Below are 26048 nucleotides of genomic sequence, written 5' to 3' on the forward strand. Positions count from 1 at the left end.
ACAATTGATGTGTGTATGGATTGGGATAACAGTTGTATGAGCCCCTAATAAAATGTTAAAAAAAAAAAAAAAGAAGTGAAGAAGGCAAGTCTGTCTCGCGTCCTTTGGACAGTTACCAAGAGGAACCAGTCCCTGAAGAAGGACATCATGCTTGGTCAAGGGTCAGCGAGAAGAGGAAGGCCCTCAATGCAATGGAAGGAGTGGCTCCAGCAAAGGCATGGCTGAGAGGATGACAGGACTAGGACCCTCCCTGTGCACAGGGTCACTACGAATCAGAACCGACTCGAAAGCATAAAACAATTTTTGGAAAGAAAAAAGCCCTATAAACCTAGCAATACCCCTTAGTGTATAAGTGACAGGATGTGGCAACTGCTAGAAGTTGTTTGAGGCAAAGAAGACTGGTATTTCTAGCCAAAGACACTAGACAAAAGGTAACAGAATCATTACATGAGATTAAAAAAAAGAAAAGTGGTTCCAGAAAGGCCAGATCAAATAAGATCTGGGGTTGATAAGACATTGAGAAGAGAGGAAAAGAAAAAGAGTGTGTGTGTGAGAGAGTGAGACAGCGAGAGAGAGAGCAAACAAGGGCAGGTATTAGGGTAGTCAGAAGAACAGGGCGAGAAGACGCTTACCAGCAGTGTTATTGGTTGCCATCAAGTGGATTTTGCCTCCTGGCAACTGCACGAATGCAGAGGAGAATGGTAATGAATGGAGAAACTGGAGAAATTTTAACCCACCAATTCCATCTCCAGGCATCTATCCTAAGCAATAATCTTCCATGTGTAACAAGACAGAGCCAAGAAAAAAGCTGCCCCTGCTATCTGAGAACTGGTCCAACCTTACACAAAGGCCTTGCTATCCTCCTTTTGGACACAAGCAATCTCACGAAAAACCAACCTCAGAAAAGGTCAATCCGAGACCACGAAGAGTGAGACAAAGAAGATGTCCTAATTTCATCTAAGCACAAAAACAAGGTCACCGTGCAACCTAAAAAATGGCATACTCCTCTCCTCGCTAATTAGTGAATTATGCTTCTTTGCCAATTACAGTGTCAGCTTCACTCAATTCTGCCTCCTAAAAGAATGATAAACCCAATCGGCTTCAATTAAAGGTGTGTTTCTGATGATGTTTGGTTAGAGGGTATTGGTAGATGTCGTTCATAACTCTACTACTGTTGTAACTACTGACTTATTAACATTTATTAATAATGTTATAAGCCTGAGGCTTTAAACATATTCAACCACAAAATCCTTGGACATCTACTATGATTTGCTCCCCTTGCTGCTCTGGTGGGCTCCCTTCATGTTAAATCCTGATGTGAAAGGAGTCAGACAGGGCACAATTCCCACACTATATCTCTGGTGCTGCTATTTGGGGGATTTTTAAAAGTTTATTGACATATAATTCACGCATCATGCAATTCGTTGGTTCAATCACATCAATAAGAGTTATACAGTCCTCACCACAATCAATTTTAGAACATTTTCTTCATTCTTGTACTCAGCGTTATTAGAGTCCCATTTCCCTCCAACCTCCCCTGCCATACCCCCAAGGAACCATTAATCCATTTACATTGTTTTCTCACACGGAAGTTGTAAAATCCAGTTTGTATTTTACACATACATACCTTAAGTCAGGCTAGCCACAATTCTAGGGCTTCATAGACTTATTCTATAATGAAAAATATCTGTAGCAACTCTTTTCTCTGAAAACAGAGTGAATGTGTAATTTAAATTATTCAAATATTTCATTCTATTGCCAGCCTTAGATACCTCTCAAAGTTTCCTTTCGGGCAAAAAAGTCAATGTGAAACATAATTAAAAAGAAAAAAACCCCGACAAGAACAAGGCAAGAACTTTCAAATCCTTAACTGAGGTTAGGATATACTCAGATACTCCGCCAGAGGGCTTTCTGACTTAAGTCCAAGGAGGCCACACTCTTACGCAAAAATCCAGAAGCTTGCTTTGCACAAAAATGTTTCCAAAACAAATATAAATGCTACCAATCAACTAAAATAACATTTGAATCAAATTATAGCATATCATTTAGACCAATTGTCCAAGTACATATAATCTGTTTTGAAAACTGTTAAGAGCCATAAAAAGGGCAAATTCTGATACTGAATCACAGAGATTTTTAATTTGGGGATTTCTTCAACAATATCTATCTCACATGTAAAAATGTTCAGTGGGAAATACACAAAATGCTCTCATAACAGTAATTTCCTGCTTTTGACATTTATCATGTTCATCAAATCTTGGATCAAATGAGGAAAGTTCCATTCCCACTAAGTTGGCTTCTCATTCTGGTCTAGTTCTCTTAGGACTCTCTCGCTCAAAAAAAGATTCTCTCATTCAGAAAACATTTCCCTTCCAAAGGAACAAAAATTGGTGCCCAGTCACCTGGGACAAGAGAGGAAGAAAGAGAGTTGGAAAAAGGAAGAAGATTGAAATGTGTGGCTACCTGCCTCCTGTCAGGAGACCAAGAGAACTGGGTGGTACCCAGCAGCCATAGAATAACACTGAGCCAAGCTGAGCATCACAGAATGCTGGATTATTAGAACAAAGCATTCTTGCATTGCGGGAGTACTCAAGTAGAGGCCCAGTGGCCATCTGCTACCTTAATATCTAACATATAAATATAAGTACATAGATCTATTTCCCTATCATTATATATAAATCTATTTACATATGTACATATGCCTGTATTTAGACCTCTATAAATGTCCTTTGCCTCCTAGTTCTTTCCTCTATTTCCTTTTATTTTCCTCTTGTCCCACTATCATGTTCGGCCTTCATTCAGGTTTCAGTAATTCTTTGAGGTTATATTGCTAACCCACTAGGCCTCCAACACCCTTCCTCCATAGATTTTAGTTCACTTGTTCCCTTGTCCCTGAAGATAAACAAGCGGCCATCTAGCTAAGAAGCAATAAAGCCCACATGGAAGAAGCACATCAGCCTGTGTGATCACGAGGTGTCCATCACACCAGGTATCAGGCATCAAAGACCCAGAGCAAAAAATCTTATCAATGTGAATGAGGGGGGGGTGCACGGAGTAGAGACCCAAAGCCCATCTATAGACAATTGGACATCCCCTTACAGAAGGGTCACAAGAACGAGATGAGCCATTCATGGTGCAGTATAGCACAGATGAAACATACAACTTTTTTCTCTAGTTCTTTAAACCTTCTCTCCCCCCCACCCACTATCATGACCTCAATTCTACCTTACAAACCTGACTAGACCAGAGCATGTACACTGCTACAGATACGAGCTCACAACACAGGGAATCCAGGACAGATAAACCCCTCAGGACCAATAATGAGAATAGAGATACCAGGAGAAAAGAGGAAGGTGTGGGGAGAAAGGGAGAACAGATCACAATGATCGACATATATCCGCCACCATCCCGAGGGGGATGAACAACAGAAAAATGGGTGAAGGGAAACAATGGATGATGTAAGATATGAAAATAATAATTTATAATTTATTAAGGGTTCATGAGAGAGAGGAGGAGTAAGGGGGAAAATGAGCTGATATCAAGGGCTCAAGTAGAGAGAAAATGCTTTGAAAATGATGATGGCATCATTTGTACAGATGTGCTTGACACAATGGATGGATGTACGAATTATAATAAGAGCCCCCAATAAAATGAGAGAGGGGAAAAAAAAAAGATTAACACTGAACCAAAGTGGAGAAATTCAGAACACAATTGTAAGTTCTCGTAAACTTTACAATTTCTAGAGCCATGAAGGTGAACTACACCCCTGAACCACTGACCTGAATTAATCTTTAAATCTTACGCAAAAGTATCTCCCTGAACACATCTTAAAGCCAACAATAATGTAGCTTATGTAATAAGTTAAAAATTAATAAAAAGTCTGCCCTTAAGCATGGTTTCCTTTTAAGGACATTAACTATCAGCATGAGCTGCAATAAACTCAATGGCAGTGAGTTTGGGTTTATGTAGGGGCAAGCTGACAATAGCAACTCTAGAGACAGGGACCGTAAAAAAAAAAAAAAGAAAAAAAAAAAAAAAAAAACGCGCCCACATGACACCTTACAGTGCTGAGTAATACTATCCCGGGGATTTCCAAGACTGCAACTCTAAGGGAGGAGAAAGCCTCTTCTTTCCCCAGGTAAGCAACTGATGGACTTAAACTGCTAACCTCCAGGATTGCAGACCAATGCATAACCACTACCCCACCAGGGAGCAGGGAGTTAATGTTAACAGAAAGAAACGACTCAGAAAAGGAGGGTGAGGGCAGTTACACCAGAGGATGATTACATAGAATCTAACCAGTGTCACTCAATGACACGTGCAAAAACTGAATCTGGGTGTATGTTTTGCTGTGTATTCACACACACAAAAATAAATAAAATTACATAAATAAAAACCTTGCTCTGACTATAAAAGTGTTAGCATTTGGGACCACAATTCATATTCTAATGTTTTATTGTCTGCAATGTATGTTTATTTGTCTGCAATATATCTCCTATGTGTCTGTGTAAAGCTTAAAATCACAATTAGGTGACACATTTTTTTGAAAAACAAAAACCAGGACTGTATCTTCTATTTCTTAATCATCTATCACTAAGGACAGCACTAGGAAAATAGAAAAGGCAAAAGTTGTACAGGTGAGGAGCCAGTTCTGCATGACAGTCTGATGCATTACCAGTAGAAGGTAAGTGTAAGTCCTTATTTTGAAGGCTGTTGTGAGTATTCAATAAGATAAAAATGAGTAAAGCACATGACACAATGTAGATAACTTGATAAAGAGATACTACAATGACCATTACTAACTATCTAAAGGTGCTACTGTAAAAAGAATAAACACATTTCTAGCTGGTAAACTTTTTTTTAAAAGGATTATATATGTGTACACACACAAACATGCCTCTCTTCGCCTACAGCAGAAGCAAGCCTCTTAAACAGTCTCATTCCCATCTCTACCACCCAGAAATCATTGAAGAACCATATAATGAAATAAAATATACCAATTCTTCTTTTCCTCCTTTTAACAAGTACTATCAAACTGCAATCTCACATGGTCATATTGCAAAGTTTCTTTAAACCTGAACTACATCGAACTGCTGTTTTTGTAGGTGAAAAATAGCCAGCATGTTGGCTACTTCACATGGTTCACCCTGTAATTCATACACTCAGTGGACACTTAGCAGCTAGGCTTCAGCATCTCAATTGGGACCTTCATGGTCATTTCCCATGACACTGATGTTAGTCCTTCTTGATTAAAAAACAAAACAAAACAAAAAATACTTACTATGCTAAATTCTAAATAAAAGCACCATTTTATCCAGATACATTTTATATAAGTTTAATCAGCCAAAGATATAACTGAAATTAAAAAAAAACAAAAAAACTCTCCCTGCCACTGAGTCCATGATGACTCACAGTGACCCCTGTGGGATTCTTGGACTGCTAACTATTTACGGGAGTAAAAAGCTCAGTCCTTCACCCCTGGAGCTGCTGGTGGTTTCACACTGCCAACCATTCAGACCACAGCCCAATGCTTAACCACTACACCAGTGGTTCTCAACCTTCCTAATGCCGCAACCCTTTAATACAGTTCCTCGTGGTGATCCCCAACCATAAAATTATTTTCGTTGCTATTTCCTAACTCATTTTGCTACTGTTATGAATCGGGCGACCCCTGTGAAAGGGTCGTTTGACCCACAGGTTGAGAACCGCAGCACTATATACCATCCAAGTCTTATTTAATTCAGCGTAAACATTTCAAATTAACCTAATTAAGTACAGTAGTCTTACTGTTCTAGAATCCGAGAATGGATTGTATTCATCAAGTCCAGGTGGAACATTTCTTGTCACTTGTGTAACTGACGGGTCCTGGAATAAAAATCAAAGGAGAACAAAGGATTACTTTTGATATGTATGCAGCAGTTGCTTGACCTTGACTTTTCGTTGTCCCTGGGGAAGCTAGAGGCGAGTAAGGGAGGGCGATCATCAGCAGAGTTACTCAGCCCACTTCCAGCAAAGCTGAAATGTGAGGGCACAACCCACACATCCACAAAGTAAAACTAGGTTAGATGCCAATCAGCTGCTAGCTGTCAATTACAGACTGCAAGTGGACCACGTCTGGATAGCTGTGTGCAACTGACTGCACAACAGCATCTTGGCAGATCTTGGGCAAGCCCACCACCCTTCCGTCTGGGCTCCTCACAGAGTTCCTGTTTCCACTTTGTAGAGTACATTCGGTCCGTTTTCCCTGCTGCAGATTTAAATGCCACATTACAAATCAATGTCATTTGCAGCCAACAACTGTAGCATTCAAAAATCAAGTGGCTTACTTTAGTAGCAGTATTATTCTATTCAAGAAAATCCACTTGACTGTAGTTTCATTTTTCCTCGTGATTCTGGACAGTCTCCTTCTTTCCAAAGACAATATACTAATCACCACATTATTCTGGCCTTAAGTCTCTTAGTATTAGGTTGTCCTATAAATAACAAAAATCCTGGATACTTACTCTATTACTCTTGATTGTGACTAAAAAAATACAATGAACAAAATCAACCTTATATTGATGTGCAAATCATTTTACAAACTACGATCTAGTTTATCTGGCCTTCCTATCACTAGTCCTTTGGTCTAAAACTTTAGCATACACCATCAGGGAATAGAGACTTCTTAAAACACACACTGCTGACACCACCCTACCCTCAGCCCCCTCCCCCGCCCCCAACTTTCTGATGCAGTAGCAGGCTGGAGTACAGCCTAAGAATTTGTATTCGTAACTAGTTTCCAGGTGATGTTGCTAGTATGGAGTATGGGCACCACTGCTCTATTCTATATTGTAATTTCTTCAGCTTAATCATCCAAGTTATCTTCTAAAATTGAAAAGCTAATCTTGTACCTCCTCTGGTCTAGCCAGACTTGCAAGGTCGAATTCGAGTCATGGTAGTGGGAGCGGGGAGGAAACATTTAGGAATTAGAGGAAAGTTGTATTTTTCATCGTTGTTACATCACACCCTGACTGGCTCATCTCCTCCCCGAGACCCCACTGCAAGGGGATCTCCAGTGGCCTACTAATGGGCTTTGGATCTCCACTCCGCACTCCCCCCATCATTCACTATGGTAAGATTTTTTGTTCTGATGATGCCTTACACCTGATCCCTTCGACACCTCGTGGTTGCAAAGGCTGGTGTGCTTCTTCCATGTGGGCTTTGTTGCTTCTGAGCTTGAGGGCCGCTTGATTACCTTCAAGCCTTTAAGACCATTTCTAACGAGGTTGACTGTGAGGTAGCTCTATTTTGCTGACTCCAAAAGGATATAATACATGTATTTTATGAACTTTCAGGTAGTGAGGAAAGGCATTCTTTATAGAATTTAAATATTCTATGTGGTTTGTCTGTACACAGACATCACACAGTTACATCTTTATTCATGTAGTTAAGCCAAGACTATTTCACTCCCGCATTAGAAACGGCACTTAATAGTCTCAATTTTCCATTAGGATTATGAAACAACTGTTTAGTCACAGATAGAAAAATAAGTAAAAAGAAATCCTACATTTATACTTACCTAAATAAAAACTAAGCAGATATAAGTTAAATAAAAGCTTCAATTCATGGTGAAAGAAAATCTTAGAGTTGTGCCCTTTCACTGTATTTCAGCTGATGCATTAAATCCGGTATTTCTCAACCAGATGTTTCTCGATGGCTGCCACAAAGCAAATTCCAATGAGGTAAAGAGGGATTTCATCTCTTGTGGTATCACTACTGTAGAAGTGAGAAAATGTGTCCAACAAACAATTCCTGTCTTTCTTCCAAGGCACCTGTAGAGGACTCAAACTTCCCATCTTCCTGAGAGCCGCACTCTTTTCCACCTGCCTGAGATTCCAGGCACAGCACCATTGTTACCTTCAGCTTGTCCTTGAGCCAAGTCAAGTCAACCATGGTGACCCGTGAGTACAAAGGGTGTGCCTTTTGTATGCAGGTCCCCAAGCCTGTCTGCAGAGGTGGTGGGTGTCCAAACTGCCAACCACTAGTGCTTCCTCATTTGCACCACTCAAAAGTGGGTTTCTGGACTATCACTAACTTGTCGTGAATTAGATACGACCCTGGTGGCACAGTGGTTACATGTTGAGCTGCTAACCACGGGTCTACAGTTCGAAATGACCAGCCATTCCATAGGAGAAAGCAATGGCTTTCTACTCTCATAACAAAGTTTGGGTCTCAGAAACCCTAACACGGAGCAGTTTTATCATGGCAATGAAAGTGTTGTAACTTGCCAATGCTATTCTAATTGGTGAGGAACGGCTTTGTGGTACCAGAGTTTACATAACATCCTGCAGCTACTCAGAAAGACTTCAGCGCAAAGAAAAATGGAAAAGGAACAGTACGAGGGGTTCCCCGCCCACCACAAAATCGACATCAAAACTCCACGTAAAAACTTGGTGAAGACAGGGAGCCTCAGTGATGCAATGGTTCATTAAGAGCTTGGCTGCTAACCAAAAGGTCGGCTATGTGAATGAACCCATCCATGCTCCACAGAAGAGATAGCCTTGCCACCCCTAAGGGCGTCACCCTCTGTCTTACCTGGTCATGACTTAGAAGTGACTCAAGAGCACACAACAACACTGGTGACATGATCACCGTAAAATAGTAGTTCTCAACCTGTGGTCGTGACCCCTTTGAGGGGCGAAAGACCCTTTCACAGGGGTTCCCCGATTCATAACAGTAGCAAAATGACAGTTATGAAGTAGCAACGAAAATAATTTTATGGTTGGGGGTCACTACAACATGAGGAACTGTATTAAAGGGTCGCAGCATTATGAAGGTTGAAAACGACTGCTGTCAATGATCTCATTGAACTGAACATGGGGAAAATGTTGAATTGGCAACTGTTCTATTCACTATATAGTTACAACAGTTTATATATATAGTTATTATATATAGTTATATATATATAGTTATATATATAAAACTATTTAAAGACAGGTTATTTCCAAAGTAAGTAAAATGTGTTGAGAAAGAACCCCACTACCATTGAGTCTATTTTAACTCATGGCGACCCTATAGGGTTTTAGAGCCCATACATCTTTACAGGAATGGATAGACTCATTGATCTTCCAAGGAGCAGCTGGTGCATTTGAACCACCAACCTGCAGTTCATTAACTACCAAATAGCACCACCAGAAAGATGTAAGCTAACTATGAACATATAGCGATCCTTAATAACACAAACTGAACCCCAACATACTTCTTGATTCCGCTACTCATCACTGTGTAATTTAGCTCTATATTTCATTTCCATTTTTTCTCTTGCTAATGAGGCATGCAGACCTCAGCCTCCATGATGGGATTGGATCAGAAGGTCCTGGACAGAGTGGGTGGGTAAATGTGGAAGAAAACTCAAAACCATATAAAAGACCAGGTTCACTGGTCAAATACAGTCTGTGACCCTTAGTCACCCTTCAAGCCTGGAACTGAACTCACCCTGTGACTCAACTTGAAGCCTGTCAGGCCCATAAAGTAAACAACAGCACCAGGGAGGGCCACTCCTTAAAACAATCAGCCATTTGAGATCAAAAGGGCAGCACTGGCAAAGGGACATGTAGAGGGAAAAAGTGGGGTGAGTGCTATTACCTTGTGGAGTTGCCATCAATGGCATGAAACAAAATATGCATGCACTGTTGAGTGGAAAACAGATTTGCTCTATAAACTTAAATTTCACTTATCAGGAATAGTTTGTAAATACTCCATCATTAAAAAAAAATCTAAGAAAAGTCATTAAAAATCTCAGCAAGACTAAAACAACCTGGACTTAGTAAAACTCATATACATCAATCATTCTAATAGGTGCTTAGTAACCACTACAAATGATCAATAAACCATGATTTATTAATTGAAAAATTCCTATCCGTGGCAAGAGTCATGGCCACCCCTGCAAACCCACTGCCATCAAGTCAATTCAGAGTCACAGCAACTGTAAGGACCTAGCAGTTCTGAAAGTCCAGAGGAGCCCTGTGCGTAACCCACGTCACCACCACAGCTCTTAGAGCCATGACTGTCAATCTCAAAGAGATTCAGCAAGCTAGTTGTTCCTGGAACAAACTCAGTCCTTAGTGACAGCATGCATTTGTTTAATTCTGTATCCATTTAATTTCTCATGAGCACAAACATGAAAGACAGTCCAACTTGAAAGTAAACTACCTAAAATTTAAAAACAAAAAACGTATTGTCACCAAGTCAATACTTGGTGACTCAAAGCCACCCTATAAGACAGAGTAGAACTACTCCCGTGGGTTCCCAAGCTTGTCGAAAACCTCATCTTTCTCCCAAGGAGTGGCTTTGAACTGCTGACCTCCCTGTTAGCAACCCAACGTGTAAGCCACTGTGCCACCAGGGCTACTTGATAATGTCAATACTAGCATTACATTGCCCTACAAAAATCACTTAAGGTTTTAGGTGAAAAATCCTTTGGAAATAACCATAATGTGTGACTATCATACAATCTGATGAGCACTTTGTTGAGACAATACTCTACGTAAGGAACGACAGATACAAGCATGTCTAGTTTCTTAGCCTCGCATCAAAAGGAAACGGCAGAATCGGTTCCTTTTTTTGTTCTATTTTGTAGTACCGGAGCAGTCTGAGCACTTGCTATGAGTTAACAGCCCACAGTATCCTGATTAAAACCGCTCCGTGAAATAGTCCGAATTATGCTATTCTGCCTGAGTAAAGAAAGGATCAAATTCAACGTCTGAATTTCTCCATCTATAAATGAGGGTGAATTAAAGTAACACAGCTGTCTTCTGCCTCGGCTATGCAGTTAGAGAAGCACAGCACGTACTTACCAATCCCTTTTTGTCCTTCGAAACCTCGCCCAGGCATCACCTTCTATGGAAATTTCACACTGCAATCCTAAAAGAGAGCTACTCCTGCTTCGTTAGCACCAACACATTTATCACACATAGTGTCTGCCAACTACAGTGCGTATTCCTTGACATCCAGGACTCGTTTCTCTCCTTCACTGTGGCATCTCTAGTGACTACCACAGAGTCTAACTCACTACAGAAGCTCCATCTACCCAGGGCTTCAAAACGTTTGTGGAAAATTCAATTATCCTTTCAATTCCATTTTTTTCATGAACCTTTTGAAACCCACTGATATGTTTGCAAAATCGGTAACCTGTCATTCCATTTCAACTGTAACAATCTTTCTCCTTAATATCAAATGCAAATTAAAAGCAAATTATAACAATTACACAAATTTTAAATAACTTTCAAGATCATTGACAAACTTTCCACGTAAACTGACAGAGACTGACAAATATTTCGTTTTCAAAGTATGCCATTGGGGTCCCTCAAAGTCACATTCATCATCTATCCAAAACAACAGAAACTTATCCATTTGGAAAAGAATGAGAGGCTATGAGATGCTGCTGAGGTAAAGGGGTCCTGGTGATCCACATTTCACAATTCATGACACGTTTGAGCTGTGTGCACTACATGAAGACCACAGGGGATGAAGTAACTGAAGACAGACTAGTGTTGTGTCCCTGACAGCTGACTTCTTAAAGCAATTAGTAGACAAAATGAGGGGTCAAAAAGGTAGGATCGCACTGTCTTACATATATAGTCTATTCTTAAGAAAGATTTAAAGTTTTAAGTAACCTTATATGGACAGTCAGTTCCTCACATCACACACAAAATTTAACTAAAAAAAATGAATCAAGGCCTTAAATGTAAAATCTAGAACTGTAGGACTTAGACTAGCACATAAGCATAAATCTTCATGATTTGAGACTAGACATTGATTTCATACATGTAACAGTAAAAGCACAAGCAAACAAAATAAAACAGCTGCTAAATTTGGCTCTATCAACATTTTAAGCGTTTGTGCTACGAACCAAGAAAGTGAAAAGTCAATCAGCAGAATATGAAAGGGTCTGTTCAAATCATTTATCTCATCAGTGACCTGGATCCAAATTTTAAAACACACAAACAAAATAACCCTCTTACAATGCAATAGTAAAACTACAAATAAAACTATTTAAAAATGAATAGACATTTCTCAAAAAAAAAAAGTAGAAATGATAAACAGTAACACTAAAAAATGCTAATCACCCATCATCTGGGAACTGTATACCAAACCCACACTATGGTAACAGTTCACACCCACTAGGATGGCTAGAATCAAAAACGCAAGTGGTGGTGGGAAGCTTCATGTACTGCTTGTTGATGTTGTTAGGAGCCATCGACTTGCTTCTGACTCAAAGCAACCTTTTGTACAACAGATACCCTGCTCCATCCTCACAACTGCTCTTACCTTGAGCCCACTGTTGCAGCCTCTGTCAATCCACCTTGAGAGTCTCCTTTTTGGCCCCTCCAACTACCGAGCATGATGCCCTTCTCCAAAGTACTCTATCCTTACTTTTAAAAAGCATTCTGCCTGTGTACTTCTTCCAAGACATGTGTTTTGTTCTTTTGCATTCCGTGGTACTTGCAATATTCTTCACCAGCGCCATAATTCAAATGCATTCATTTCCCTTCCATATTTCTTATTCAGTGTCCAAATTTCACATGCATAGGAGGCTATTTAAAAATACCATGGCTTGGATTAGGTGCACCTTAGTCTTCAAAGTAATATCTTTGCTTGGATTTTCTACATTTTAAAGAGGCCTGATGCAGCAGATTTACCCAATGCCCCTTCTCCTGTGATTTCTTGACTGCCGCTTCCACACACATTGATTGTGGATCCAAGACAAAATAGTTGATAACGTCAGTTTTTTCTCTGTTTAACCTGATCTATTGGTCCAGTCGTGAGGATTTTGGTTTTCTTTACATTGAGTCATAATCCATATTGAAGGTTGCCATCCTTGATCTTCATCAGCAAGTGCTTCAAGTCCTCCTCACTTTCAGCAAGCAAGGTTGTGTAATTCCCTGTCTTTTTTTGTCTTTTTTTTTTTCTTCTTCCCTGTCTTTTTAATGACATTTGTTTTCTTCATGTATGATGGCCTTGATGCCATCCTACAGCTCAGGTCTTCTGTCATTGGTGCTCAATGCATTAAATATGCTAAAGAGAGTACGAACTAGTGAAGCTGCTCTGGAAGACAATTGAGCAGGAACCACGTTGTCCTTGTGTCTTTGAGTTGGAGGTGACTCACAAACACCATACGGACAACAGAACAAAATACTATACAACCCTGTGCCATCCTCTAGTCCGTGCTTTGTTTGAGACGAGTGTTACCCCTATGTCAAACCTCCTTAAGGGAAATTCTGTATGAATACATCAGTAACTATATCATCCAGCAATTTCACTCAGATGTATCGCCAAAAGAAATAAAGGTATATATCCAGACAAAAAATACATGCAAACATTCACACCTCAGCATTAGTCACAATAGCTAAATGTACATCAATTGAGGAATGGAGAAATAAAATGTGGCATATAATTAGAGAGAGCTTTTAAGCCTGGCTGCAGACTATACTTTATTGGGTTTGCCAGAAGAGAGTTCAGAAATGGCTTTGGGTTTGAAACCAAGGTAAAGTAAGTGGATTTTGGATGAAGTGCCAATAAACTTGTTGTTTTTGTTGTTGTTGTTGTTGTTGCTGGTTTTAAGTGGAATTAGAAAAGCTGAGCCTCACCCAGAATCTTAAGCATCAGGATATTTGCAATTGAGAAGACATAAAGACCCACCCAGATCTGTTGAGAGAATAGATTTACTATTATTATTATTATTATAATTACCTTTGGAGGAATGACTTACAGAGGAAAATATGACTATATTTTCCTTTGGATGCTTCTTAGCAAGAAAAGTCTTCGCCCATCAGAGAAAATCCCTGCCTAGGACTGAAAGTTAAAGGGAGTCAATGAAGCCTTATAAGCTCACTGTCGGAACCACCCAGGTCCACTTGATAAGTGGAAGTGGGGGAAATGCAGCAATCAAGAGACGGGCTGGCTCTGGACATGCTCCACTGGCATCCAATGGCATGGTTTGCCAGGGCTAGAGATGAGAGAAGGAAAGGAAGAGCCGGTTGAGAGAGTTGGGCTGACCCTGAGTCTACTACAGGCATAGTTGGGTTTGGGGATGTTTTTCCTTGGTTCTGGCTTCTCTATGCTGAAAGAATTCACACAGCAAAGGGCCTTGGGAAGTCCAAGTCACTTCTATGAGTGAAGAGAAGTCTCGGGTAGCACAGTCTCGGTACACCTGTCTCTGGAGAGCATGTAGGGCCAAACGAGAACTGAGCAAGAGTCTGAGACCAAAAAATAGGGCCCCTCCTGGGGAGCATGGGGAGTCATGTTAAGATGCAGGGAAAGGAGCATCGGCAGAACCGAGAAAGACAGAGAGAGAGCGTATGTATGATGTGGTGCTGCTGGTGTCTCGTGCACAAGCCCAAGTAGCTTTAATGTGTGCATGGAAGGTGGCTTTAAATCTGAACATGTCCAAGCTTCGGGTCTTTCCACTGTCTGGGTCTTCCCCATAGGCTTTTAAGGTGTGCCTGATTTCTTTCAAACCCCTTATTTGTGGAATGGCCAGCTAATTTCCATTTAGTATAGGCATTCAGTGGAGACAACTCTCTTTTTCCTAAGCTTCCTGCCTGTCATTACGACTAGCTCAAGCTGGCTAGGGCTGAAGAGTGTGTGAAGCGGCCAGTGAGTCAGCAGTGCAGGGAGGCGAGGTGTTTGAGAGCTCTCACACTGCCTAGGTGCACACATGTGACCAGATGGAAGAGAATGATGTTTCCATTTCTGCAGTCACGATGAATGGCCTGCTCGAGATTGGACTAAGCTTATGATGCAGACACTGCAAGTTCCGACTGGAAATGAAGATTCTTCACCTCAACGAGCAGCTCATCCCCTCAATTGTGTTTAAATTTGGGAACTGGTTAGCTAAAATAGGGAGTTATAAAAACGTGAAATGGTTGGTTTATAAGCTTCATAAGTATATTAGTCTCAAGGTGAGTGGGATAATAGAAGGTTTTCTTTTTTCCTCGTGGGTCTTGGAAAGAAGGCGGGAAGCGGGAGGGCGTCAAGGGTAGAAGATGTTGATAGCATTATATGATTAAGGAAAGAATGATTTATAATAGGGTTGTGACTGTAGACAGTGTAATGGTAGAGGATAAAACCGACTGATAGAAGGGGACAGATAATTCTTCATATATGAAAGAGACAATGGCTAGAAGAGTCAGAGAGTCACCTGTGGTGATAGGAAATTCTTCAAATATGGCATCTCAATCCAACTCTTTTTCCTTTTTCTTTGTGAAGTATGTGGGAAGTTTACACTTCAGATCAATCCTATATCAATAATTTATAAAGTACTTATCAAATCTAATAGCTTGCTCTGGCCTTTTTATTTATTCCTCCTCTTGTAGAATACTATATTTACCCCTTCACCCAAGTTAATGCCTGTCCACCCACACTCACACCAAACGATTGGCTGAAACTGCCAAAGGGGAGTGTGGACTGGACACTAATAGCGAGGACTGGTCAGCTCTGCCACTGTGTTGGGTAAAACCGAGTCATCTCAGATGCAGAGAGAAAGAATCTTGGACCATCAAGAAAGAAGAGCCACCAGTGGGGAGTGGGTAAGATCCCTGGCTGGCACCAGAGGTCATGCCATGCTGAAACAGGAGAGAAAGAGAGCAAGGAGCAGTGCTAAGACTGTAAGGCAGAGCAATGGGCAGCTCGCTCACGGGCCATGGGTGCTGGCTAAGAAGTGCTGCTGTGGACAAAAAGCTATAACCATAGTTTTTATTGAGCCTGACTCGTGGTAATCTTTTAGCTTCCCAAATAAACTCCAATACCATGAATATTGTCTGTGAATTCTGGGTAGCCTTTTAGTTTCCCAAATAAACTCCAATACCATGAATACTGTCTGTGAATTCTGGGTAGCCAATGCAATGGATTATCCAAGCCATCAGAGAAGTGGATTGTTGTGGGAACAAAGGTTGGTATCAGAACAGGATGAAGGAAGCAGGGCAGTGCAGGCATGTGACCTCTGCTTTGTGGCAGTCAGCTTGGCTGGCATGGAGCTGGATTCTCCTTCTCCCCATGAAAGCCAGAGAGGTCAAACCTGGGCTCCATGCAGTAAAATATTAATTATTAATTATTCACCCATAAATATTAATTATTCACCCATAAAAAGAAATGAGGCACAGATACAGACTACAATATGAATGATTCTTGAATACTTTATTCTAAGTGAAGGAAAAAAGCTCTTTATAAAAGACCATGTATTACATGATTCCACTTATGTGGAATGTCCTGAAAGTAGATTAGTGGCTGCCTAGGGCTCAAGGTTTCTTTTTAGGGTAATAAAAATCCTCTAAGACTGATGGTAGTGATGTTTGTACAAAGCTGAACGAGCAGTCCTAAAAACCATTGCACATTCTTAATCCTATGCCCGGTCAGTTTCAGCAGCCCCAGGCTCCTTTGGGTTCTCTTCTGAGCCCCCCACACTGGAGAAATACATGGGCTGCATTAATTTTGTAAGTTGAATTCCAGCCAATGAATTATGAGCATTCTATTTCCTAACTGTCTAACAGTCTGCCAATTCCCCATTGTAAGTTCAAGGTGAAGCTGAAGAAAATTAAAATAAGTCCATGAGAACAAAAGAATTACCTTGAGTATATCCCATCTGAATTTCAAGAACATATAAAAAATATCAAGAATAAATTTGATGTATTGGACACTAATGACAGATGACTTTATCTCAAGTAAAAAAAATGAAGAAAAAATTTAAGCCCTGAGTTAAAATATGGAAGAATTCTATGGGCAAATAGTAAATGATGCAGAAAGCACCAAAGGTAGATGGAGGGAATACACAGTTACTGTACCAAAAAGAATTGGTCAATTTTCAACCATTTCAAGAGACAGCATTTGATCAAGAACCAATGGTACTGAAGCAGGAAGCCCACGCTGCACTGAAAGTTTTCGTCAAAAACAAGGCTTCAGGTTTTGAAGGAACGCCATCTGAAACATTTCAATGACCCAATGCAATACTGGAAGCACGGACTAGTCTACACTAAGAAATTCAGAAGACAGTTTCCTGCCCACCCAACTGGATGCGATACACGTTTGTATCCATTTCAAAGAAAAGTGGCACACTAGACCACAGAAACTATAATTTTGTTGGGAGAAAATTCAGAAATAGTTCCAACAGTCCATCTCCAGGGAGCTGCCAGAAAGTCAAGGAGATTCAGAAGAGAATTTGACATGAGGATATCACTGGAGACGTGACTCAGATGGATCTTGACTCAAAGCAGAGAATATCAGGAAGGTATTCACTTGTATTTTATTGTGCAGAAGCATTTGGCTGTGTGGATCGCAACAAACTATGGAAAACATTGTGAAAAAATATGAGAACCAGCATACTTAATTATCCTCGTGTGGAAATTGCACTTGGACGAAACCGCAGTCGTGCAAGCAGAACAAGGGATACTGCATGGTTTACATCAGGAACCGCATGCCTCTGAGTTGGGGCCTCTCACCTCACCACACTCCCTCAAGCTGCCCACTGAACAAATGATTCAAGATGCTGGCCTAATTTATAGAGCTCTAGATAAAGACATGTACATATGCAAATATATTTATATGAGGATGGGGAAATAGATCTATGAGCCTATATTTATAGGTTTAGTATTAAGGTAGCAGAAGGACATTGGGCCTCCACTCAAGAACTCCCTCAATGCAAGAATACTTTCTTCTATTAAATTGGCATTCTATGATGCTCATCTTCCCGACACAACTGCTGAAGACAAAGCAGGTGAATCGGCAAATGTGGTGAAGAAAGCTGATGGTGCCCGGCTATCAAAAAGTATAGCGTCTGGGGTCTTAAAGGCTTGAAGGTAATCAAGCGGCCATCAAGTTCAGAAGCAACAAAGCCCACATAGAAGAAGCACACCAGCCTATGCGATCACGAGGTGTCGAAGGGATCAGGTATAAGGCATCATCAGAACAAAAAATCTTACCATAGTGAATGATGGGGGGAGTGTGGAGTGGAGACCCAAAGTCCATTTGTAGGCCACTGGAGATCCCCTTGCAGAGGGGCCTTGGGGAGGAGACGAGCCAGTCAGGGGGCAATGTAACAACGATGAAAAATACAACTTTCCTCTAGTTCCTAAATGTTTCCTCCTCGCTACCACTACCACGACTCGAATTCGACCTTGCAAGTCTGGTTAGACCAGAGGATGTACACTGGTACAGATAGGAACTGAAAATACAGGGAATCCAGGGCAGGTGAGCCCTACAGGACTAGTGGTGTGAGTGGCGATACAGGGAGGGTAGAGGGAGAGTGGGTAGGAAAGAGTGAACCGATTACAAGGAACTATATGTGACCTCCTCCCTGGGGGACCGACAACAGAAAAGTGGGTGAAGGGAGACGTCGGACAGGGCAAGATATGACAAAATAATTTATAAACTATCAAGGGCTCATGAGGGAGGGGGGAGCGGGGAGGGAGGGGAAAAATGAGGACCTAATGCCGGGGGTTTAAGTGGAGAGAAAATGTTTTGAGAATGATGAGGACAATGAATGTACAAATGCGCTTTACACAATTAATGTGTGTATGGATTGTGATAAGAGTTGTATGAGCCCCTAATAAAATGATTTAAAAAAAAAAAAAGATGCTGGCCTATAAAAAGATGATACTGAACTATATGACAAATAACAGCATCGAAATGGGAGGAAGGCTCATTAACCATGAGAAATATGCAGATGATACAACCTTGCTTGCTGAAAGCTCGGACAACTTGAGGCACATCTTTCAGTACAGATTACAACACAAAGAAAAGAGACCAAAAATTTTTACCAGAAGATTTTTGGACCAGAAGACAACTTCAGGAAAACAGAGAAAAGACTTTCATTTATCAAGGCTTCAATTTCACTTGCTTCTACAATCAACACACACAGAAGCAGCAGTCAAGAAATCAAACCACATATTGCACTGGGCAATCTGCTAAAGAGCAAAGACTTTGCTCTGAGGACTCCGGTGCACCAGGCCCAAGCCACAGTATTTTTAATTGCTCATATGCATGAGAAAGCTGGCCAAGGAGTACAACAGCAGAAAAAAAGTATCCATTTGAATGATGATGTTGGCAAAGAATATTGAAAGTACCATGGACTGCCAAAAGAACAAATGTGTTTTGGAGGAAGCACACAAGAGGGTACCCCAAAAAACCTTTTATTCAAAGCTATGTATTTAAGTTTTTTTTACAAAACAACCATATCACCTTCAAAGTTATCTCCATTGCACATGTCAAATTCGTGATTCCCCTCTTGGAAACATTTTTCAAACTCATCTGTTTGGATGGCTGACAGACAGAACCTCCCTCATTTTTTTACCTTCACCTCTTCTATGTTGTCACTGTCCTTTCTTGTCCCACTTCATTTGTGGAAGCAAAAAGAAGTCTGATGGAGTGTGGTCAGGTGAGTAAGGTGCATGGGATAAAAGTGGCATGCTGTTTTTTGCAAGAAACTAGCATACTGAGAGGGTTGCATGAGTAGGTGCCTTGTTGTGGTGGCAGAACCAGTCCCCCATCTGCCACAAATCAGGCCTTTTTTGTCTCACAATGTTACACTATCTTTTCAGAACCTCTAAAGCAGTGGTTCTTAACCTGTGGGTCGCCACCCCTTTGGGGGTCAAATGACCCTTTCCCAGGGGTCCCCCGATTCATAACAGTAGTAAAATTATAGTGATGAAGTAGCAACAGAAATAATTTTATGGTTGGGGTCACCACAACACGAGGAACTGTATGAAAGGGTCGCGGCATAAGGAAGGTTGAGAACCACTGCCCTAGAGGGTAAGCTTGATTAACAATCTGACCTGGTGGAACAAACTCCAAATGCACTGTGAGTGAACATTTTCATCCATTCAGGAAGTTGAAAGACATCCAGAACAAGGTCTGTCATCAATAGACATTTCACCTTTTTTGAAAGGGGAAAACCACTCATACACGAGATTTTCCCATAGTGCTGTCCTTGTAAGCTGTGTTCAACATCACAATAGTTTCTGCAGCATTTTTCCCGAGCAGGAAACAAAACTTCACAGCCGCACAGGCTGTTCTCTTAAATCGGCCATCACAAAACAAGGTTTGAGTGAAACTGCTTTTACAAAAAAATTCACTGTGACCAAAGAGAACCTTTGCAGGCCACACCACTGGGTACACAAACTCAGAGCAAGGTGCTTGATGCTCACCTCGTGGGAAAAATGCATACTACGAATGCTTTGATCTGCCTAGCATAATTCCAGTTTTGGGATACCTCCTCATATTCAGAATATTCCTTAGAATCGAGGATGGTGAGACTTCATCTGAGTTACTTTAGATATGTTATCAGGAGAGACTAGTCAAAAGACATCATACTTGATAAATTAGAAAAAACAAGAGGACCCTCAATGAGACTGATTAACAGAGTGGCAGCAAAGATGGGCTCAAGCGTGGCAACAACTGTATGGATGGCACAGGACTGGGTAGGGTTCTGCTGTATTGCACAGGGGTTAACTATAAATCGGAACTAGCTTAAGCATCTACCAACAACAAAAACATGAAATCCCTGAATTTTAAAAGAAAACCAGTAATTTAAGGTTTTTTTGCTACTATTTCTGTTAATGCCAAAGAGTCTTAAAGTTAATAAAAACTAGAGTCTGCCTTAAAAAATTCAGACAGTTAGGGATGAAATAAAGAAGAATAATCACAAGTTGCAACCAAAGATAATCTTGCACTATTATTTCTTTTCTTTATCTGTTATTTTAAGAACTTCCCATCTAGGTCTTAACTCAAAAGGAAAAACTCTAGAACAATAAGAAATGTAAAAGAACTGACAAGCAAACACTGAAGGCACACAAAGGAAGCACTGTGCCTAAGGTCATCTTTCCAGAAGGCTCCGGTCCGCCCCTTTCTTATCTGCTGCTGTTGGCTCGCTTGGAGGCAGCCCCTCCTGCAGAGACATCCGGTGCCACTGCTCAGCCCGGCTCTGTGGGCACCATCCGCTGAGCAGACGCCCCACAAGTCTTCCATTGCTGGTATTTGGAAGCAGATCTTCAGGCCTTTCTCTGTAGTCCAGCTTAGTCTGGAGCTTCCTCTAGAACAGCATGGTGGGTGGCAAAGGTCACACCACAGGGCACAATGCGACAAATCAGAACTCGCTCAAGAGCACCAAACAACGACAAAAACGTGAGATCCCTGAACTTTCTAATAAAAGCAATTTTAAAAACTTTGGGGGGGGCTATTATTTCTGTAATACCAAAGCACCCAGTTATACATTTCCATCCATGAAAGCTGAAGTTCATGGCATGGCAGATCCTTAGACATAAAACCTCTTAAATTCAAGAATCAGACTCGACTCTAATATCCAATAATTAAAATATGGCAGAATTCATGCATTCACACAGTGATTCATACAGCACAAAAATGTAACATGGAATTTCAAAACAGAAAATACTTAAAACAAAAAATTTCTATTGTAGCATCCGTGGTCAACCAAAACCCAGCCCACTGCCACTGAGTAAATTCCAACTCATAGCAACCCTCTGTAGAATTCCAAAACTGCAAACTTACACAGAAAAAGATAGGCTCAACTTTCTCTCAAGAAGTAGTTGGTGGGTTTGAATCCCAACCTTGCAGTTAGCAGTCCAGAGTTTACCCAATAGTGCCCCACCAGGGCTCCACAGCACTCCCGGTAAGTGATCCAAATTGTGCTTTAATTCCTTCAAGAGCTGGGAAATAACCTACCACAGGCCCTGTAAAACTAATCAAATTTTTAAAATCTTTATGCTGAGCATTCATCTCCTGAAAACTCTGCCAATTAGTCTTATATTATTTCTGAAGAAACAAGTTTATTTTCACTCAACTGACTTAGCCCCTTTCAGGAATCTTATTTTTTAAAACTCAAACTCACTGCCACGAAGGCAATTACAACTCAGAAGGACCGTTTATCAGGTTACTAAGCTGGTAAATCTTTACTGGAACAGCCTCATCTTTCTCCCAGAGCGGCTGTTGGGTTTGAATCACTGACTCTGAGGTTAGCTGTCCGATGCTTACCGGTCTGCTGGACTAGAGCTCTTGTCAGGGATCTGGTAGCAAGCAGCTCTCTTGTTTCTGTAGACCAGTGGTTCTCAACCTTCCTAATGCAGCAACCCTTTCATACAGTTCCTCATGTTGTGGTGACCTCCAACCATAAAATTATTTTTGTTGCTACTTCATAACTGTAATTTTGCTACTGTTATGAATTGCAATGTAAATATCTGATATGCAGGATGTATTTTCATTGTTACAAAGTGAACATAATTAAAGCACAATGATTAATCACAAAAACAATATGTAATTATATATTGTGAAATATTTATATCTAATGACAAATAAATGAAATTTTGTCTTGAAGCATGGTGTAGCATGGGTAGCAGTCTTCATGCTGGGTACTCATATGTGTGTATCTGCATGAGGGCGGACCTGCCTGGAGACGATAGAGGAGCGGTGTCTCGGTTCCTAAGACCATCGGAAATAAGTGTTTTCCAATGGTCTTAGGCGACCGCTGTGAAAGGGCCGTTTGACCCCCAATGGGGTCCTTGAGACCCACAGGTTGAGAACCACTGGTAGAACCCACAGGTAGATTAAAACTAGGAAGAAATTTGAACTTAAGTCCTCCTCCTTAGGACTTGATTCCAGACCCATGACCATTATGATGGTTTTGTTTGGGCACATTCTGCTTTGTTCAGACGGCTCTTCAAATATGCACTTGGAATTGAAACAATACCACCATGTGATCTGACAGCACAGCTGATTACAGAATCTGTGTTGTCTACGAACTGATTACTAATGCAATAAATATGGCACAGGTAGGTGGGGGGGGCGGGGGGTTGTTAGGTGCCATTGAGTTAGTTCTGAGCCACAGCCGCTTCATGCCAACAGAACAAAACACTGCCTGGTCCTGAAGCCCCTTCACAGTTGTTTATATTAAGAAATAGCCACAACGTTTCCTGGATCTGGATTCAGCACTATAAAATGTTAACTGTATTCTAAAACACCCCCCCCCCTTTTTTTTTTTAGTAATATCAGCACAAGAACAGTTTACTTGCAAAAAGTTTCACTGTTATCATCATTCCAAGTACGAGTATTGTTAAATCCTGGAGGTCACGCTGGAACTGTCTTCCAACACCAGTTTTGTCACATAGCCCCCATGAGGCGAGGCCCCGCCCATACCAGCAATCTCCCATTTTAAGTGCTGGGCAGCTCCTGTCAGTCACAGGAAACAATAAACCTAGACAAATGATTTTCTAAACATATCACTCTGTCACTCCACCCTAAGTAAAGACAACTGTCCCAAAAATGGTTTTTCAGGTTAGCTGTGAACTCTGATCAGATTAAGAAATTGCTATGAGAATGGTCCCAGCCTGGACTAAAGACGAGACATTTCCAAGTGAAGAGAGGCTTCTGGATCTCCAACTCTCAATGGGTAGAAGCAGGTTAAAGATTCTACTCAGCTGCACGCAGGGGTCATTGTTTTGGAGGGGGTGGGGCAAGTCAAAGCTGAAGAAAAGAATAGATTAGGAACCATTTTTAAGTAGCAGCACTGAGTCTTAGTTGAAGAGTAATCACTACCCTACAGAAGAAGGTCCTGGCAGCATGATCCTGGCTGCACTTAGGAACTGCTATGGATCAGAGACTGCTACGTGGCTCCACGCCTCCCTTCTTGGAATGGGAAGATCTACTAAGGTTAGTCTGTACAGTCTCTCAATGGCATGCTTTCTGTATCTTTTCAGTTCATAGTGTGTTTCCGAAAGCACTGTGCTGTGTGTGTGTCTGTGTCTGGTTAAGATATATACTTATACATCTTAATACTAACAACTCAATCAACAACTCAATCATAAACAGGTAAAGGACTTGAATAGAAATTTCACCAAGGAGAACACATACATGAAAAGATGTTCATCAAAACCCAAATCCACAATAAGACACCACTACATTCCCATAAGGATGGCTAAGATTAAAAAACAAAAGCATTGTAGTGATTGTACAACCCTGCTTGGTATGAGTGAACTATGGAATGGTATGATGTCTGGATTAGGTCCTAATAAAATGGTTTGAAATGGGAAAAAATGTTATCACAGAAGCTGGAAAACTGGAACCATTGTCTATTGCTGAAGGGATACAAAATGCCATAGGCACTATAGGAAAGTTTGACGGCCTCCCCACTATCATGAACCCAGTTCCATCTTACATATCCGGCTAGACCAGAGGATGTACACTAGTTCAGATAAGAGCTCTCAACACACAGAATCCAGGACAGATAAACCCCTCAGGACCAATAATGAGAGTAGTGATACCATGGGAGTAAAGGGAAGGTGGGGGGATGGGGGAGAAAGGGGAACCAATTGTAATGATAGATGTGTATCCATCCCCTCTCCCCCTGCCCCGTGACGAGCAACAGAAATATGGGTGAAGGGAGGCAGTGGATGGTGTAAGATATGAAAATAATTTATAATTTATTAAGGGTTCATGAAGGTGAGAGGGAGCAAGGGGGAAAAAATGAGGAGCTGATTAAATACCAAAGGCTCAAGTAGAAAGAAAATGTTTTGAAAAGGAAAATGTCAACATATGTACAAATGTGCTTGAAACAATGGATGTATGGATTATGATAATAGCTATAAGAGGCCCCAATAAGATGATTAAAAGAAAAAAAAACTGGCTGTTCCTCAAAAACTAAACATAAACTACTGTATGACCCAGCAGTTCCACTCCTCGGGATAGACCCAAAAGACTGAAAGGAAGACATTCCAAAGGAGACAAGTGCACCAATTTCATAGCAAGAGTTGAACGTTGGGTCAACAAAATGTGATATAAATGCATACGATGGACTGAACTAGCACATAAGAAGTGTTGACACATGTCACAGTATGGGTGAAACTTGAAGATATTAAGCTGAATAAAATAATCACAAAAAGACAAATATTTATGACCTCATTTATATAAAAAGACAAGAACATGTAAACCTACAGAGACCAAAATGTATTCATGGTGAGCAGGAATGGAGGGGGAGGAGGATGACAAAGGCATTGATTAAGGGTAGGGTTACACAGTTGAATGATGTAATTGCTATCAATAAGTTGTAGACCTGTTAAAAAAAATAAAAAGTTGAGTTGGCAATAGTTTCCTAACAGACAAAAAGAATAAGAGTAGTTGCTGAGGCTACTTATGTATACCCAAACACTATGGATTCGGTTCCTTGGCTCAGTGGTTTAGGGTCATAGTTTCATGGGACATCCCAGTTCATTGACCCAATAATGTGCTGAGTGCTTCTGTTCTACCTCCTGGTTTGTTGCATAATGCCAATCTTAACAGCTTGCAAAGTGCCATCAAGACACAGCATAGAGCATAGAGGAGGGATAGGGAAGATGCGGGCTACCTTTGCCATGAGACCAGAACTAGATGGCACACAGCTGCCAGTACTATTCTGATCAAAACTTCTATAGAACTCTGATCAAAAGGGCAGAAATGCAGAACAGAATTTCAGATTCTAATGGACTCTAGACTTTCTTGCACTTTGCAGGGTAGCTGACCCCACTGAAACTATTGCCCTGAGCTCACAATCAAAGCTTACACCAAAAGTATCCCCTGAAGTCTAAAAAGTGAACAACAGCACTGCCATCAAGTTGATGCTGACTCGCAGTGACCCTGCGGGGCAGAGTGGAACTGCTCCGGTGAGCTTCTGAGACTGCCACTCACACCGAAGGAGAAAGCCCAGCTTCCTCCTCAGAGCAGCTGGCAGTTTTGAGCTGCTGGCCTTTCAGGAAGCAGCCCAACACATAGCACATTTACTTGTTACGCTGAACTGTAGCTTTAGGAGCCCGCACTGTGGCACCAGGGCTCCTAAAGCTATACTTTAGCTTAGCAAGTAAAAAAAGCTGTGTTGAACATTATGCTTTTTTTAAGATTCATCTACATGGGATGAAGCTGACAATAGCAACTCCAAAGATTAGCTAGAAACTTCAGAGGGGCGTGAGTTTATGTTAATGAGGGAAGGTGAGAATGGTTACACAACTCAAAAGAGGGATGATCCCTTCAGGACCAGT

The 26048-nt window shown here is 41.1% G+C and overlaps 1 protein-coding gene across 1 annotated transcript in view; it reads right to left on the reverse strand.

Annotated features, from left to right (window-relative positions):
* The window catches only part of SCAMP1 (secretory carrier membrane protein 1), a 50695-nt gene extending 42763 nt beyond the window's left edge, over nt 1-7932 (reverse strand). Inside the window, exon 1 of the mRNA XM_045285213.1 lies at nt 7897-7932. Coding sequence (XP_045141148.1) covers nt 7897-7932 — 36 coding nt within the window. The remainder of the gene's footprint in view (nt 1-7896) is intronic.
* Between the last annotated feature and the right edge of the window lie 18116 nt (nt 7933-26048).

Source organism: Echinops telfairi, unplaced genomic scaffold, assembly GCF_000313985.2.
Source record: "Echinops telfairi isolate 266 unplaced genomic scaffold, ASM31398v2 ScPeMD7_7469;HRSCAF=8507_1, whole genome shotgun sequence".
NCBI classification, from domain to species: Eukaryota; Metazoa; Chordata; class Mammalia; order Afrosoricida; family Tenrecidae; genus Echinops; species Echinops telfairi.